The sequence below is a fragment of the Monopterus albus genome, unplaced genomic scaffold, assembly GCF_001952655.1.
Source record: "Monopterus albus unplaced genomic scaffold, M_albus_1.0 scaffold41.1, whole genome shotgun sequence".
Classification (NCBI taxonomy): domain Eukaryota; kingdom Metazoa; phylum Chordata; class Actinopteri; order Synbranchiformes; family Synbranchidae; genus Monopterus; species Monopterus albus.
Genome location: NW_018127921.1, coordinates 2,911,613 through 2,929,216, shown reverse-complemented (window position 1 = coordinate 2,929,216; position 17,604 = coordinate 2,911,613). Strand labels below are relative to the sequence as shown.

The window sequence follows — 17,604 nt, the reverse complement described above, 5'->3', positions numbered from 1 at the left end:
CCTTGCCTGACTCTGTTTCTGACCTTGGATTGTTTGTTTTGACCACCATTTATTGCCTATGTCCTTCCAGTGTCTGATTGCCTGCAGTGTACCGACCTTCTGAGCTTCCCCTGGACCTCTTAAGTTTTGAATCCCCTGGCTACACCTGTTTACCGGCGCTGACCCTGGACTGTCTATTCGACCTGATTGTTATACCTGGACTGTGTATTGGTTGCCTAGTTATCACAAGTGAAAACCTTTTCGTTTAATCAGTTTGTCTGGTTTTATAATTGAGTCCACTACTAACACCGTTTGACGTCCTTATACGCCAAATCTGACAGTTAGCCAGCCTTACTCATTCATTAGAAAATTCACTATCAGCCAGTTTCTACAAAATCCAACTTGAAAACAAAATTGAAAATTTGTTGGGCAGTTCTATGATGCATATTCATACTCATTGAATTGTGCATGTTTCTTTAAGTTTTCCTTATAAAGATGAGGAGGAGAAACTTTTTTTTTTAACAATTTAACTCCACAAAAACAGTAGTTTGGATGTATAATGAAGAGGGATGTCAGTGGCACCCCTGCTTGGATAAGCACCTGGCTCCATTTTTTAAATATCTATCGTTATTTTCGGTACTTCTAACAGACCCCAGACCTCAAGCAATTTGTGGGCCAAGCTTTCATTCTATTCTCAAGCAGCAGGGATGTTTGTCCTGCACAACATGAGATGGCTTTTTTTTTTATTGAGGAGGAAAGCTGCACTGTAGGTCAAAATCAACCACTGATGGCAATGATTTTGCTGAATCTAATCACTGGGTGCTGTGCTTCTGTCCCTGCACTTAGAAAACTAGGGTCACTTTGGGCTTTTCCCGTTTAGTGGTCGCCACAGCAAATCGTCACACTGATGACTCACATGTTGACATATGGGACATGTTTTACGCCGGATGCCCTTCCTGATACAACCCTGATTCAAACCTGGGCTGCAGCGGCGAGAGCACTGCGCCTTAACCACTAGCCTACCAGGGACGGCTTACTTATAAAACTAGGGTAACACTGTGATTCTCAGATGCTAATTTACATATCATTTATAGATTTTCTTTGCACTACTCCTGTTTAGAACTGGACAATTCAGTGTTTTTTCCCAGTGAAGTATGGGGCATGTCAATGTCTAAATGTGGCCAATACTACTGTTAGATTCATAGTATTTCAGATTACAATCTGTTTTCAAGTTGTTGTCAGTTAGCCTCCAAACTGACTGTGTCTGCAAAGTGAAACAAAGAGCAAAAACAATCACTGAATGCTTGGTTTCATAATAAAGTTTATTCTATATTACAAATAGTATTTTGTTCTTGACTGCAAAATAGGAATGCATTATATTTACATACACAGGTATACAATTAATTATAACAAAGTTAGAGAAGCTCGCCTTATATCCCCCAGATTTCATTTTTATCTTTCGATAAGATACTCTTTATCTTTCAAATATGGTCTACTAAAAGTCTTTTCTAGCATGTTTCTGTAACACCTGCTATAACACTGAGCTAGGAGGACATTTTTATTTCCTACAAAACGTTTGAAGGTGGAAACTTTATCTGTGGTCTTGGTAACACAAGGTGGCTACTAGCAGATGACCTTTGTTGCAGGGGAAGGGAGATGGCAGGGAGATGTGAAAGACAGGCTGTCGCACTGGGTATAGATTCATAATGGCAGACCAGGAATCTCACCTTGTGTTATTTATTCACACACAGCTATGGGGAGAAACTATGGGTATCTAGACACAGTTTACATTGGCTACATGAATGAAAGAGGTTCTTTGAAATTGTCAACAGAAGTTTAATTTGTACATTTCTTACAATATTAATGTCAGTCTTGCATGAATTAGTCATCCAGTTGCTCAATGAATCCATATTTGCCTCATTTTCTAATAACCCATATGAATATACTTGATATGTTTATTATGAATGTTGCCCTCCTAGTTGAAACAGTCATTCATTGTATTATATATCTACAGATGATAATTAGTGAACAGTCAGTATCTCACACACATACAGGGGTTAAACAAACAATCACTTGCCTAACTCAGTCTTCAACGTGACTGGTGTCAGGCCTGATGTGCTTCTCTTGTTAGAATGTTATTTATCTGTACCATAAATCTCATGTATACTTGGTTTCTTCCAGGTCTTATGTAAATTGAAAGACAGTAACACTTTGTAACATAAATGTTGTCAAAGCTGACAGTATTTTGTTGCTTTTTATGAATTAACCTTTGTCAAACCTACAGTAGGTGCTCATCTTTTGTTAAAACAGGGCTTCATCCAGGTGTTTTTGTGTTCTGGGCTCAACTGATGCGAAGATTAAATTTAAGCAATTATTATGATGAATTAATCTCATGCAGTAGAACAAGACAAGATATAATGGCAGCAAAGGCAGAGCAAGACTTAGCTTGCATCATCTGTCTACTAAAACTAATAGTGAGAGATCGCTACAACAAAACAATGGAGGACAGAGGTAAAGGACGAGAATGATGGTCATACTGTAGAATTTAAAGAAAAAGGGCTCATATGAGATCCATAATCTTAAAATGAACAGTTGGTTTGTAAATGACTTTCAAGTCCTTAATAGTATAACTGTATAAATATCTTTAAGCAAGGCAGTTCCATTTCATACTATCCAAATAGGTCCACATGCAAGGGCATATAGTGTTTTATTGAACATCAACACTTGGCAGAAACCATGGGCTTGAGGTTCTGTAGTAGGGACTGAACTGGATAAAGGTTCCACCTTAAACGAAACTTATAGTTTATTACATGAACAATCCACTTTTTCCATCTCAATTCTTTCAAGCAAAAGAAAGATAAAAGAACACATCCACATCATCATTGCAAGGCTTAATTTTCTTGTTTTTCATTTTTTAAATAGGTTTTTTAAATTGTTTATGTTTTACATGCGCTTAAAAGCCAATAAAGGACCCAAGGTGGACCTAGGACGGTCTTCACACATTCACATCACCACATGGGACACGTTATCAAGGCAAAAGAAAGGGCAGAGGTCAAAAGGTACGGAGGGCGCCTCCATCTCTCTTTCAATCGCTCTTTCCCATAGTGGGGGTTCACATCCAACAAGTCTTATCTACTTTTAATGTCTTCTTTTCTGTGGATCCTGCTATGATGCTCACTTCTTGTTCTGTTCCTGCTCTGCTTTAACAGATTTTTTCTTTTTTTTTTTTTAAGAGACTTGGAGAAGGGTGCCCCCTGCCACCACTGAGGACAACTACATTAATACAGACGAGCGCCTCGACAGTTACACACTCAAGAGTTGGGGTTTTGCCGTATGCAACTAGCTACCATCTCCAACACTTGTGCAAAACAGAAACAAAAACTGCAGTAGTCAGGAGCCGGACACAAGGGTGAGTGGTGTGCCGAGAGCCGGAGAGACCCAGGACGATGGAAAGAGAAAGGAGGATCAGATCATCTCACCCACAGAGCCTCTCACCCCGACACACTGAGGTCAGAAATATCACACAGGTTTCTGAAGTTCCAGTCACAATATTTTTGTCCCAGAAGTGGTTGCCTTTCTCATAGTGCTTTTTTTTCAGTCCCTCAGTGGCACTTTACAAATACATTTTTGACCATTTGAAAATTTCAAGCTCCTTTGGTTTTTGGCTGACTGACCAAGTCCATCTTGTTTGACTCTCCACACAAAAGTCTTTAAATAAGAACATCCTGGGAAAGAAGTGCTACTGTCACAACAGAGCCCCTTTAGGTAGCAGACAGTGGTCTCTGGCTATGCTGTGTTAATCATTCTTATTTTTAACGATAAAGCAGTTTCTTACCCAATACATTTCAGTCAGCTCTTTCCTTTACCTTCTCCAGCCGTAGATATCTGAGCAGTCAGGACCTTGGGCAGCTGCCGATTGTGTGTGTATTTGTGCAGGTGTGTGCTTTGATAGACCGTCGCCGTGGCGACACATGATTAGAAGTGACAAGAGCCAGACAAGACTGCTCCTTGTGTTTGGACTAGCAGTCAAAACACTGTTTTGCAGTGTTGGTACTGTGCTTCTTACAGAGGATCCAACTTGGGTCAGGGCCTCCAGGGTTTCATCTAACAGGTTAATTTTGCAATAGCCACATAAGCCAGATGGAAGCAGAAATCATGAGCATTTTCTTTGAAGTAAATGTAAGCTTGGTAGGTAAAAATATGCAAATGTTGCAAAGGGGTACAAGCTGGGGATTCTCTGGTTTGTAATGTTTTAGTGTCAGTCATGTAAAGTTCAGAGAAGTACTAATCCTTCCCTACCCGATCAGTCTTTTTCTTAATTACAACTCCAGCTACATTGAACGAACACAAGAACATTCTAGGTTTGCCAGGACTCGCCTCAAATTTCACAGATATGTATTCTTCACTTGTAAGTACAGTGTAAACTTGGCAAACCATCCTTGCATTAATATTCTTTAGAGGTGTTCATTTGGCTTGCAGTCGTCATTTTTGATGTTTCCTCTTGATTCTGTATATTGAATATAGAACTACAATAAACTGGGCTCTAGAGATGGTTTTATTTTAACTATCCTATTGTAAAAAGTTCAACAAAATGGACACCCAACATTGTGGTTTTGAAAGAATTACCTATCAGTGTAAATTCTTGAAGGCAACATAAAAATATTTTTCCCATCTTTTCTTCCAGCAGGGGCACTGTAGTATGCCAATGTGGCCAGCTTTCACCCCTTGAAGCTCTCCCTGTGGTGAAGCTGAGGGATCCTCCACATTGCACTGTGGAAAATGTCAGCCTCAGCCCTGAACCACCCTTCAGATATATTCAGGTAAACTAGTCTATGCAGCAGAGTGGATGAGGAAAAAGTATTTCTTGGGGAAGAGGAAGCAGAAAAAAAGGTCAAGGACGACGTCGTCTTTGAAAGGCGGAGGAAGGAAGTCACATGATGAAAAAGATGGGGACAGGTCTTCACTCAGGCACGGCTCGGTTTCTGACAGGGTTTCTTCCCAGTGCGCTCTGGGAAGTGCGGTCCTCAGCTCTCCAGACTCATGAAGGCCACCACCTGCTCCAGCTTGAAGGCCAGCCTCTGTTTCCTGGCTGCATCATCCTGCTCCAGTGAACACACAATCTGCCAGCAGGACAGTGAGGTAAATGCAGACACACAAAGGCATTACTCAAAGTACTCCAAATAATAGAACGGTAGTCAACACCATAATAATGGTAAAGCAGAGTTGATTAAGATGTTCATATAATCAGCTTTACCAGCAGCTACCTGTGCTTTATGGAAACAGTTTGCCCTAAGCCTTAGTCAACGATGTCATAGATGTGTTGTCTAGAAGTGTAGTAAATGTTGAGTCACAGTATTACATACCTCCTCAGTGTATTTTCCCACATAGCAGTAAATCTCACTGAGAGAGCTCATGGTGTTGAACTCATTCATGTGCATACGGGACTGCTCTGCCAAGTAGGCATTCATGTCCTGGTCACTGATCGCTGGCATCTTGCTAATGTCTGAGTAGTACCTGTTAAAACACAGTGGGAGGAATAAAAGAAAGGACTTATTAGGAGTATTTTTATGTCAGACAACATTCTTAGTTAAATCATTTGGAACACAGAATACATCCATTGCTGTTTTACTGCTGATGTTTTCCAGGAAGGTTGGTGCAGTTCTTTAAAAATATTTAAGTAATGTAACAGAGAGGCAACAAATGTTTTGAATAGTAACATGAATGAAATGCAGTCCTAGTTGAAAATGACAGGCATTGGCCACCACAACATAACACACTCACACTGTACTGAGATAAAGGTAATCAGTCACTGTCAGCAGCAGCTGTGTTGCCTCTAACAACTATGTTAATTAAAGCTTCTTATTTACATATTAAATTCCTGTAGGTGCAGCTGCTCGAGGACAGGCCCACTGTTTGGCTCGATAATTCTGGGCGCATGTGAGAGAGAGAGCACATTTGCCAGGAAACAAGTCTGAGCAAAAGAAAAGGCAGGTGAGTGTTGCTATAACCTTTCCAAAGCGGTCCCACACACATCAACACCTGTTCAGTGCTGGAGGGTAGTTGCAGAGTGCTCCTAGCAGGGGATTGTTAGCGTGGAGGCCAGGTACGCTTTTTGAGGAAAAATGTTTCTATAAACAAAACAAAAATCTTGTGGTTTGAAAAAAGTGTGGATGCTGTTTTCAACATACATTCAACATTTAGTGAGCCATGTTGTAATAGCTCGTGGATAGAACTAGAACAAAATCAATGTAAAAATACTTCAGCTGCAGACCTTGCCTTCCTACCATACTCAATTAAGAAAATGAACTATTTCAAAAACATCACAATCTCTGCAACTCTGACAGCCTGGTGGAAAGCACACAAAACCACTAAATCATCATTAACATCATGTAGATACACTCCAATTTGGCATAACCCTGACTTTCCAGTTAATAATAATCCCATCTACTTTCCAACATGGCAACACAAAGGAATAACTCACCTTCATCATCTATTTGAAAACAACCAGTTTATATCATTTAATACATTACAGTACGGAGTTGGGAGAGGAGAAATTTCTCCGGTACCAACAGTTAAAATCCATAATTTAATCAAAGATCAATATAATCAACAACCCCCTATAACCTTCCATACTTGCTGAGGAGATTGTAAATTTCACTAACTCAAAGAAGATTATATCTAAACTTTATAAACTAGTGTCAAATACAGATGGAACAATAACATTACCAGTGACTAAATGGGAAACGGATTTATCTCTCCCCCCTAGCCCCGACTTCTGGACCGAGATCTGTAATAATATCTTTTCCATGACTACCAATGTAAACTTACAGCTTATACAATACAAGACTATTCACAGGACTCACATCACACAAGGTAAAATGTTTAAAATGGGTTTTACTGATACAGATACTTGTTCACAATGCACTGTGGGTTGCACCAATGATTACTTTCATGCTACTTGGACCCGTTTACTCCCTCTGGATAGCAGTGACAGAGAAACTCCAACATCTTGAGCTGTAGAATCCTCCCTCTCCATCACTCTGCCTGCTCGGTAATGTCACAGAAGTTGACCACCTATCAAGTAAATATAAAAACCCACTTCTTATCTCACTATTGCCAAGAAAATCATTCTAAACTGGAAATGTAAAAATTCATTACATATCAAGCACTGCACCAACCTTCTCATAGAATATATCACACTAGAGAAAATATCATCTACCCATAAGAATAATATACCAACCTTTACTGACACTTGGAATCCATTTCTAACCACTTTTAACTTAAATGAGACGTATTTTTATGTTATGAATGTGTTTACATATATATCTGAGTGTATACATAAGTATGTGAACGGAAAAGTATATAGTACATTATTGATATTACTTTATTATTATCATTTTTCTGTCTTTTCTTCTTTATGTTATTACTACAATCATTCCTTTACATTTATACCTCCACAACTTTCCTAGTTTATTTGGTTTAATTCTATTTTCTCTTGAGTAATGAATATCAGTCTAAATAGAGTTGGATACACACACACTACACACCTTCACACACACAACTCAATACCCTCAATTAATAATCCCTTTGCCTCTTTTGTTAGTCTGTTGTCTCGTTTGTCTCATGTAGTATGTTATATGCTTTGTCCTGTAAATGTGTTATTTTGTGTTGCAATAAAAGAAAAGAAAAAAAATATTTAGTGAGCCTGATACTTGAACTGTTCTTAATTGTTTGTATTGATAAAATTATTGACTGACTGAATATTGTTTTAAAATGTGCTTGTGCTCTGCTCAGCCACAATGTTAAAACCACTGGCAGGTGAAGTGAATAACACTGATTATCTTGTCATATGGCACCTGTCAAGAGGTGGGATATATAGTAGGCAGCAAGTAAACAAGCACTTCTTGAAGTTGATGGGTTGGATCCTGAACAAATGGGCAAACGTCAGGATTTGACAATTGTGATGGCTGGATGACTGGGTCAGAGCATCTCCAAAATGGCATATAGAGTAATGGAAGAAGATGTCCTGGTCTGATAAATTACAGTTTTGAGTTTTACATCATGTGATGGCCAGGTGCATGTGCGTCACTTGCCTGGGGAAGAGATGGCACCAGGAAACACTATGGAAAGAAGTCAGCGGAGGCAATGTGATGGTCTGACCAATGTTCTGCTGGGAATCATTGGGTCATGTGGATATTACTTCAACACAAATTAAATACCAAATCAACTGTTGCAGACCAAGTATACCCCTTCATGGCAACAGTATTTCCTGATGGCAGTGGCCTCTTGCAGCAGGGTGATGTACTCTGCCACAATGCAAAAAATGTTCAGGAATGGTTTGAGGAACATGATCAAGAGTTCAGGGTGTTGCCTTGGCCTCCAGATTTCCCAGGTCTGAATCTAAGCGATCATCTGTGGGCCCTACCTCACTTACAAGACTTAAAGGATCTGCTGCTAACATCTTGGTGTCAGATACCAGAGGCCATCTTGAGTCCTGTGGAGTCTACACTCGATGGGTCAGAATAGTTTTGGTGGCATAAGGGAGACCTACATAATAATAGGCAGGTGATTTTAATGTTGTGGTTGATCTGTGTATAGTCCTATAATGAGGTGCTCCACTGAAATGTGTGTTTAGTGAATAATAATGTTACTATCTATGCTATATTGTTCAACTGAAAGATTTACAAAAGCTACTGTCAAATAATCTTTGCAGGAAATTATTACATAGTTGTAATAATTGATGCATCATGAGCTGTGTTTTGTTTTTAATGGATAAGGCTGGTTATTTTCTATATTAAAAGTATTTTCAACACTCCCCATACAGAGACTAAAACCAACAATGATTTCCCTCTACTCATGAGTACTGTCTGTCAGTCCTAGATTAGTTTATTTGTCTGTGTCATAGACCTCCACTGGTGTTCCAAAACAGATCACATCAGGGAAGCACACTGCTGCACTGGTTGATCTTTCCTCACAAGATCCTAATATTTGTTCTGAATATCAAGCGATCTTGTGCACTGCTTACTACAGATGCTGTTAAACGTTGTGGTCCTTTGGAGCTTTTGGGGCAACATTTAAAAAAAAAAAAAATCAAGGATTGGTGTTTTGTAATGAGGAAACGTCAACCAGTGCAGTAGTGTGTTTCACTGATGCATTTTAAATTGTTTTTGAACTACATTGGAGGGCTGTGGCACATACGAATAAGATAATCCAGTTCTTACAGATTGACAGAGATTAACAGTGAGTACTGGTAAATCATTGTTGGTTTTAGTCTCTGTATTGGGAGTATTTAAAATACCATTAATGTCGAAAATAACCATTCTTATACTTTGAGAAAAGGGGCATAACATGCTACATTTGTTAATGTACTGATCCTTATGCTAAAACTTGTGAACTATGTTATGACAGCCGTGATGGATTTGTCATTGTCTGGGGACCATAAACTCCCACATCAAGTTCGAGGCAAGTGTCAGTATCTTATGAGCCTGTAGCACTTCACATATGCAAATTAATAACATAGTGCAGCAAACAAAAAAGCACTAAATCTGCACAATCCCCAGATAAAACAAAACAAAAACAAACAGCTGAATATGCATACATGTGCAGTTAAGTAATTCATCAGTGTTTCAAGTGGGTTTCCTTGAGGATCGAGTGCAGCATAGTAAAAGCTACTTGTTCTGTCTCCACAGAGAAGCACTGAACAAGTGGCATCGATTTCCTTTCTGAGACACATATTCCCATTAGCCTGCTCACTTATAATTAAGGTGTAGCATGAAGGAGAGAAAAGGAGGGCATCTCTTCTGCACCTTTAGTGTTCACTTTCTTTCCTTTTCCTTTGCAGTTTTCTGTCATAGCTGCTGCATGTTGTCTATTAAACTGTGAGGACCCTCACACTTTTTAGTGTTTATGGGAGACAAGCGAGATGCACACACTGCAGACACACATAGGACTAATGACTATAGTCCAGAGCCTGAAGCTCCTCATTCACAGTTGCACCCATTCAAGCAGTGCACTTATATTCTTGTCCTGAGGTTTGCCTTGCAATAGAGCTACAGACAAATACTTTGAACCCCTTCAAAGTACCCCAACTTTTATTCAGGACCACTTCTCCTCCCCTGCCAACAAACACATTTAATAAAACTCTCATTTTAACAAATTACCACCTTCTGCTGCCTGGTACTGTCAGAAATGCCTTCTCTTTTCTTTTTCCCACCCCCACACACTTCTATACCCCTTCCAACACTCCTGGACTGTAGAGCTCATGCCTGGAAGGCTCCCTTCCATTCCCACTGGTTTGTAATTTAGATTGTGTTTCATGGCCCATAGATCAGAGCTACAGTTGTATTGTTTTTGTGTTGGAATGAAACATAGCTAAGGCAGGCTTTCTGATGTTTTCAATTACAGTTGCAAGAAAAAGTAAGTGAACCATTTAGAATTACCTGGGTTTCTACAGTATAGACAAACTGTGCTAAAGCTGATAACACAAAATTATAATGTTTCATGTCTTTATTGAACACCCATTAAACATTCAAAGTGCTGATAGAAAAAGTAAGTGAACCCTTAGATTCAGTCACTGGTTGAACCTCTTATGGCAGCATTACCCTCAAAAGCATGGCTGGTGAACGGCTCTTTGAAGCTCATTCATTCCACTGCATCGCTGTTGTGTTAAGGTCTGGGCTCTGACTGGGATGGCAAATGGCAGATTTTCTTGTTTGGAAGCAACTGAAGCAGTTCTGTTAGGAAGAATGGTCCAGAATTCCTCCTGAACGTCATGCAACTCTGATTCACAGCTAAAGGAAGCATGTGTTTGAGCTTAATGCTGCCAAAGGAGGTGTAACCAGTTATTGAATCTAAACTTTGAATGTTTAAAGGCTGGGTTTAATAAAGACATGAAAATATTGTGTTTTAATAGTTTAAGCACATTGTTCTCGTCTGCCTGTAATCCTCCCTCTCTCCCACACAGTGCCAAACCTCTCCGCCGACCTCGGGTTGTCCTTCCAGTGGTTCAGTTGCTACAGCTGCCCAGAGATCCTTCTCGCTTCTCCGTGCCTGGCCCTCACCACCGCCTTTCGTTTTTAATACTCTGTGAAATAAGTTTTCTCTGACCTGGGTTTGAGTCCTGCCTATTCCTGAGTCCTGTTGCTCTGTTGGTGTACGGCCAACTTTATCAGAGAATCCTACAGGATCATATCAGGGTGGCTGTCCACCAGCTGAGACTCAGTAGAAGTAAAACACTGACCCTAAACAGTGAAGTAACTCTATTACAGATAATGTGCTATTTAGAGTGGCTCAGTCAGAGACTAGATCTCAACCCAACAGAGATGCTGTGGAATGAGCTCGGAGAGACTTTCACAGACCTCCTAGGAATATGGTTGAGTTGAAGTAGTTCTGTGAGGAAGAATGGTCCAAAATTCCCCCTGAACATTGTGGCGTGGTGGTTAGCACTGTTGCCTCACAGCAGATTGAGGTCATTGTTGCCAAAGGAGCTTCAACCAGTTTTTAAATCCAAGGCTTCACTTACTTTTTCTATTAGCTTAAGCACACTGTGTCTGCCTAAACCTTTGACTCAGATGAAGATTAGATGACATTATATGACCAACTCATGCAGAAAACCAGCTAATTCCAAATGGTTCACTTAAGTGTCTTGCCCCTGTAAGTGACAAAACACATTTCCTCCCTTCATCCATCCACTGTTTGGTTTGTACACACCTCTCCCTTTAGAAAACCTACCTCTCCACCCAGCTCTTGTAGCTGGGGATGTCCTTGGCATAAAGCAGCTTGTTGGAGGGTGAGTCCTTTCCAAGGCGGTGTTCTGAGGTGGAGCAGGAGTCCATGAACGTCTGGGCCACCACAGAAAGACAGGCATCCGTAATGCTGCTCTTGTGGATGTCAAACACAAACTGTGGGTTCTTGATCACATTCACCCAGAAACGCAGAGGTAGGCTGTAGGATGGTGGAAAAACAAAGTACAACAAAGTAGCTAAGTAAAAAAGTGGTTCTGACAAGCTGTGTTCTTCTACTTTTGTATTATTGTTAAATTATGGTGGTGTGCTGCAGCCAGTCTCCATTTTTCACATTCCTAAAATAAGACTAAGGTTGTGGCTAATGTTGTGGGAGGTTTTAACTCATTTTACTATAACTACTGCTAACTGTAAACAAAATGTCACCTGTTCAATAATAAATTCTAAGGGCTAATGATACAACACTACATTGACATTTCCATATATATTAATGCATTCTGCAACATTGGGCCTCCTGTAAAATCAGTTTTGCATTGATTATTCATCTCAGTGACAGAATACTCAAATAGCCATGTAAACAGAGGAAGAACGAGTGTAAAGTAAAACAACAGCCTGTGTCTGGTTGAACTGCTCTAAGATTAAGTCCCTAAATGGCATTTTTATATTTGTTACAGCCAACCAGCAATAGATATGAACATATGTGCCAAAAGGGGACAAGGATTCATTCGCTTTGCAAAGCTACTACACAGGCCCTGCTGTTGCCAATGTCCTCTATTTGATGTTTGTGCTCAATTCAACAAAGCCTTTATCTTTAAAACCAGGTGGCGGCCAGCTCTCATTTTTCCCAGCAACGTTCAGGGGTCCTCACTGGGGGCAGCGCACAGTTCATATTGCCTAGTTTGTGCAAGTGGGTCCTATTTTGTACCTGAATAATAACATATACAAGTCTGTTTATTTGCTAGGCTTGTTTCTGCCAAAATGAATAAATAAAGAGTCAGCTTTATCTGTGTGTTGCAGTGAAAAAGCTCAGGTGGTATTATGAAAGAGGTGAGTGTTACTTGGATCTTTGTATCCTTATATTCTCTGATCTATGAGATTGGCAGCTGATGTGGCAGAATTTAAGCAGGAGAGACACTGCAAGCGAGCCTGCATAGGAGTGTCTGAGTGTGGCACCATATCAAAGGATAAAGTGTAGAAAAAAATTGAAATGCATTTATTTAAATAACACCAGTGCTCCTCTATCAGGACACTAAGCATTTATCCTAGCACAGCCACTCACAAATCTATTCAGATGTACAATCTAACAAAAGAGGATTTGGACTCAGAGGAAGGAAAAACTCTGCATTATGACTTCAAAATTAATCTAAGATAAGAATCTAGTGGGATTTGGTGCAGGGATCAAAGGGATATTAACACCACTGCTATGGTGCCCTGATTGTTGACAATCTGCCCCAGCTGGCCTGTGCTGTTTAATGTGGCAGTAGACACAGACGATCCTACATAATTTAGTGTTCAAAAATATCTATCACAATAACTTGTATTATCTAATGTATGGAAAATAGGCAAGGCAGAGAATTTTTCTGCAGTTAACTCAGGCTGAGTAGTTTTAGAAATCTGAAGGATGGCCATGGTCTGTTCTTTTGGTCAGGGATTAGGTTAAATATCAGCTGCCAAGATCAAGGGCATCCTTTCCTTATCCAGGAGGAATTAAGCTGGTGGAATCAGAAAAAGCCCTTTTATTAAAAGCCTATTCTTCTGTCGGTCGATTCAAGAATACACAGTGCTGTCGGTTCAAACTCATAAAATACAAGGGTGTGATATACTGTATTTATAAATTATAATTAGTATTTTAATGCTTTGGCAACATTGTTTAAACTTTTTTTAATCAATAAGGCTCCTTTGAAATTAATACAATTGAACTGATATAGTAATCTTGTTTAACCACTACTCTTAAAGAACTATATATAGTAGCTTTATTTACCTTCATAAATGGGGCTTGGTGCATTTTATGGCTCAAAGGACTGAGTTCTAATGCAGAGTGCCAGCTGTTTAAAACAACCCTGCTAATCCTCATCTCTCCAAGTATTAAAGATTTTGAACCTGTATTGACAGAAATCTGTAACTGACAAGCAACAAAACAAACAATACTGCATTGTCTGCTAACTGGGCCTAGTTCTAAATATTTTAACAGGCGCTATTAAGCAAATGAAAACAAAAGTAACAACCATACATCCACAACAGCTAAGTCTGCTGTCCCTAGGCACCATGTCAGCACGTCTTTTGCGCTTTGCCGTGCACTGTTTGACACATACACAGAGCCAGTGAGCATCTGAATCAGCAAAGAGCCTGATGAATCTGCTTGCCTTTGGTAGACAGAGGATAGATGTTGTGTTTGAGGCATTACAGCACAGACATGGAACTGACCAATCCTGACTGTTTCCAGCAGTGACCTAATCTTTGAATTAAGAACTTCATGAAGGTGACCCGACTGGGCATTGTTCCAACTGGACCACAAGTAAGCAAAAAGGCACGGCCTTTCATGTGAACAGCACGTTGCAGTCTGTTACTGCATAAGCTTTGCTGTATGTCTAGACAAAGAGCCTTAATCTCATTTGAACAAACTACTCAACTCTCAAAGTCCTGGTTATTTACAATTTCAGTAGGATGGGACTGTGGGACTATGACATGAGATAGGAGTTTATCTGCATGCATAAGAGAGGTATACTATGTGGCAGTTTTGCATAAAAAAAAGTCTTTTACATCCTGAAATGAAAAGGACGCAATGCAGACAGGCACCCACCAAATATAGAAGAGTAAGTATGAGAGGAGATGCTGCACCAAGAACCATTTATGCACACGCTTACTGTAAACACATGCAAATGCACATTACAACTCTGCCACACAAGAGACTAAGACAACTCTCTGATTTGAATTTTGCATAGTCAAAATGTACTAATGGTTTGATCCACAACCCTGGATACACACACAGGTAGCTTGATAAAATGTGGGCATATAAGAATACAAAGGCATATGCACATCCTACACAGAGAAGACACCTCTGGTGGCATCAGCACCAACTGATGTGTGCAATGTAAGTGGCTTTTTGGGAGGGTGTGTTTTGATAAATTGGTATTCATTCACAACCCCCTAGTGAGAGCCCATTCCATTAAAAGTCTAATGTAAGAGCCGACCCGGTGTGCTCTCAGAAAACACTTAACACACACTGCAAATAGCCCAATAAGGCAAATGCTGGAAAGGACCTAAATTAGCACCATAGCGTAAACTAAATAACATCTCTCCTCCTTCTTTTGCCTCCTCCACTCCTTCCTCCATCCCTCCATTTGTCACTTGATGCACATCAGTTTTAATCTCCTATCTCCATGGTTCTCCTGGGCCTTGGTCTGAGGTATGCATGCTGGGACCTCAGCAAAAGCCAGGAGGCTAATGAGATATTAGTGTGCATTTAACTCCCACTGAGTTCATTTCCCTTTCTTCATTTCTCTCCTCATTACACTCTCATGCACTGTTGCTTATTTAACCCCTACCAACCTCTTAAGGCGGGTTCACAGAGGTATGGTCTAACTTATACATCCTGCACCTGGGAAGTGTACATTTGTCACTATGGAGATTTCTACAGTGGCAGGCATTTTTTGGCCCAGAGTCTTGGCAACCAATTGGATTTGTCTTTTGTGGTTGGTTTTAATGAAGATTACACTCCCCTGTGGTTAATGGATATTAGGAAAGGAAGAGGCGTGTGGTGAAGCTTGGCACAGACACTGGGCCATACCAGGGCAATGCCATGTGAAATATGCCAAAATGTACTGATTGAATCTGTAGTGCCTAAAACAACAGTGCAGAAAGAATAGACGGTGAATAGAGCCAAAGGCACAACACTGGTGCATGAATAATGAAATGAATGTAAGATCCAAGTAACTGCCTCAACTGCTTCTTAGGTTTTCATGACCAGAGCTCATTATGTTTTTGTGTTTGAGGACTGCATGATAAATCATTTTGTTAGCGTGTTTAGATTCCTGTGTGATCTCACACATGAAAATGATTTTGCCATGTTTGCATTAACAGCGAGATGCCTTGCAACAAACCAAGCGCTCCCTTTTCCTCGCTATGTTAACCAATAGCAGTAATGTGTTACATCATGTGAGGAGTTATAGACAGGAAGAAAAGACAAAACAAATTCAACATGTTCGACATTGTGAAAGATATTCTGTGCCATCCTGCAACAAATTTTCAAATGTTGCTCTGCCTGCCCTATACACCTAGTGCTGAATAGCAGTTAAGGCAGAAATAAATCACTTTGTGCTTATTAGTTGAGGTTATTGGTTAATGCAGCTTAGCGAGGAAAAAAGAGCGCTTAGTTTGATGCAAGGGATCTCACTGCTAATGCAAACATGGCAGAATTATTGTTGCGTGAGACTGAGATCGCACAGGGATCTAAATCATGCTCACAAAACAACTTATCTTGCAGCCGTAGTGTGTATGATGTTTGTGTTTGCAGGTACAGTATGTGCGGATTCATCTCTGTCAGCCACTTAACTTACCAGTTGCTCTTCCATGTGTGTCGAACATGTGGGTCATGGATATTGTGTTTGTCAGCCTGCTCGTCCAAGAAGTCAAACATGTATTTGATGGCCAGTGGTAGGGCGCTGCCTCGATGAGCTGTGCTGAAGATGGTCTCAAACAGGTCATCCACAAACTTCTGTAATGTACCCTACAAAGCAGGAAGAGGAGAGATGGGAAACATTACATGAAGCCACAAACCAAGAATTTTTTTTTAATTAAATTAACAGGTGATAATCACAGGCCCTTCAGTACTCATCACTCATGCACCATACCAGTACCATATGTTGATGGAAAGATTGACAAACGTGTGCAATGCATATCACTGTTTCCTAGTGGCAGTGTTTATGTGTCTGACCCATCTCAGAGACCCAACCCCTAAGTCTTCTTGCAGCTTTGATTGGCAAAATTGTTATTTCACATAATATCTGGGAACAGGAGGTGCATCTCCTAAGCCTCTTTGTGCTGCTGGATTATCTCCCACACTGCACCATTGACCCTAATTTGATTTAAGGAAGAAGAGAAGAGAGAGAGAGTAAGAGAATCTAATCCTCTTGTAAAGAACGAGCTGGTGGGATGCATGGGAAAAGGCAATAGCAAGGGATAGAAATTAAACGACAGAGGTTTGCTGTCAGGAAAAGAGGCCATTGACTGAGGTAGATGAGGTGTGTACAGGCACTGGTGAATAAAAATCCAATTTGGGTTGGAGTGGGTGACCAAATGACAGAGTCAAGAGAGGTAGAAGAGAGTGGGAGGAGGGAATCTTGTTAGTCCGACAATCTCAGTGATAATTCTGATGTGGCCCACATTCCAGCAGCTTATCATTTTTCTATGAGGATGGACTTACATATCTCTGTATCAAGCCCATGTGCATTCCAATTGGCAGTGTGCATTAGCTGGCATGTGAAGAACTAATCTTTCATGTGTGCAGAAAATAAAACCTGTGTGTGTGCGTGCATGCACCTACATCTACATGTCCTGAATCTGTGACATTTTACATCATCCCCTATCCCAATGGAACTTCTGCAACAACACTGTCTTTATCACAGGGTTGTCTTGTTCCATGATGGAGCTGGAACATCTTCCTACTGCCACCATTTACCCTGCCATTTGACCACACATTATGTTAGCTTGACGTTTTAATGCTATCTGCCTCAACAATGAAATGAGCAAACATGCTCAAAAGAAGTAGGATGCTGCAAGAAGTAAAACCAGAACTTAGACATAGCACTGAAACGAAGAGTCGAGGAAGAGCTATGGTGAGGTAGAAATGGACACACACCTGAGTATACAAGTGAGGAGAGAAAAT

At 40.3% G+C, this 17,604-nt stretch overlaps 1 protein-coding gene across 1 annotated transcript in view; it reads right to left on the bottom strand.

Annotated features, from left to right (window-relative positions):
- Positions 1-1,288: 1,288 nt before the first annotated feature.
- plxna4 (plexin A4) overlaps positions 1,289-17,604 on the bottom strand; it is a 328,946-nt gene continuing 312,630 nt past the window's right edge. Inside the window, exons 31-34 of the mRNA XM_020599492.1 lie at positions 16,277-16,446; positions 11,710-11,922; positions 5,343-5,493; positions 1,289-5,099 (exon numbers count right to left, since the gene is read on the bottom strand). Coding sequence (XP_020455148.1) covers positions 5,004-5,099; positions 5,343-5,493; positions 11,710-11,922; positions 16,277-16,446 — 630 coding nt within the window. The 3' untranslated portion in view covers positions 1,289-5,003. The remainder of the gene's footprint in view (positions 5,100-5,342; positions 5,494-11,709; positions 11,923-16,276; positions 16,447-17,604) is intronic.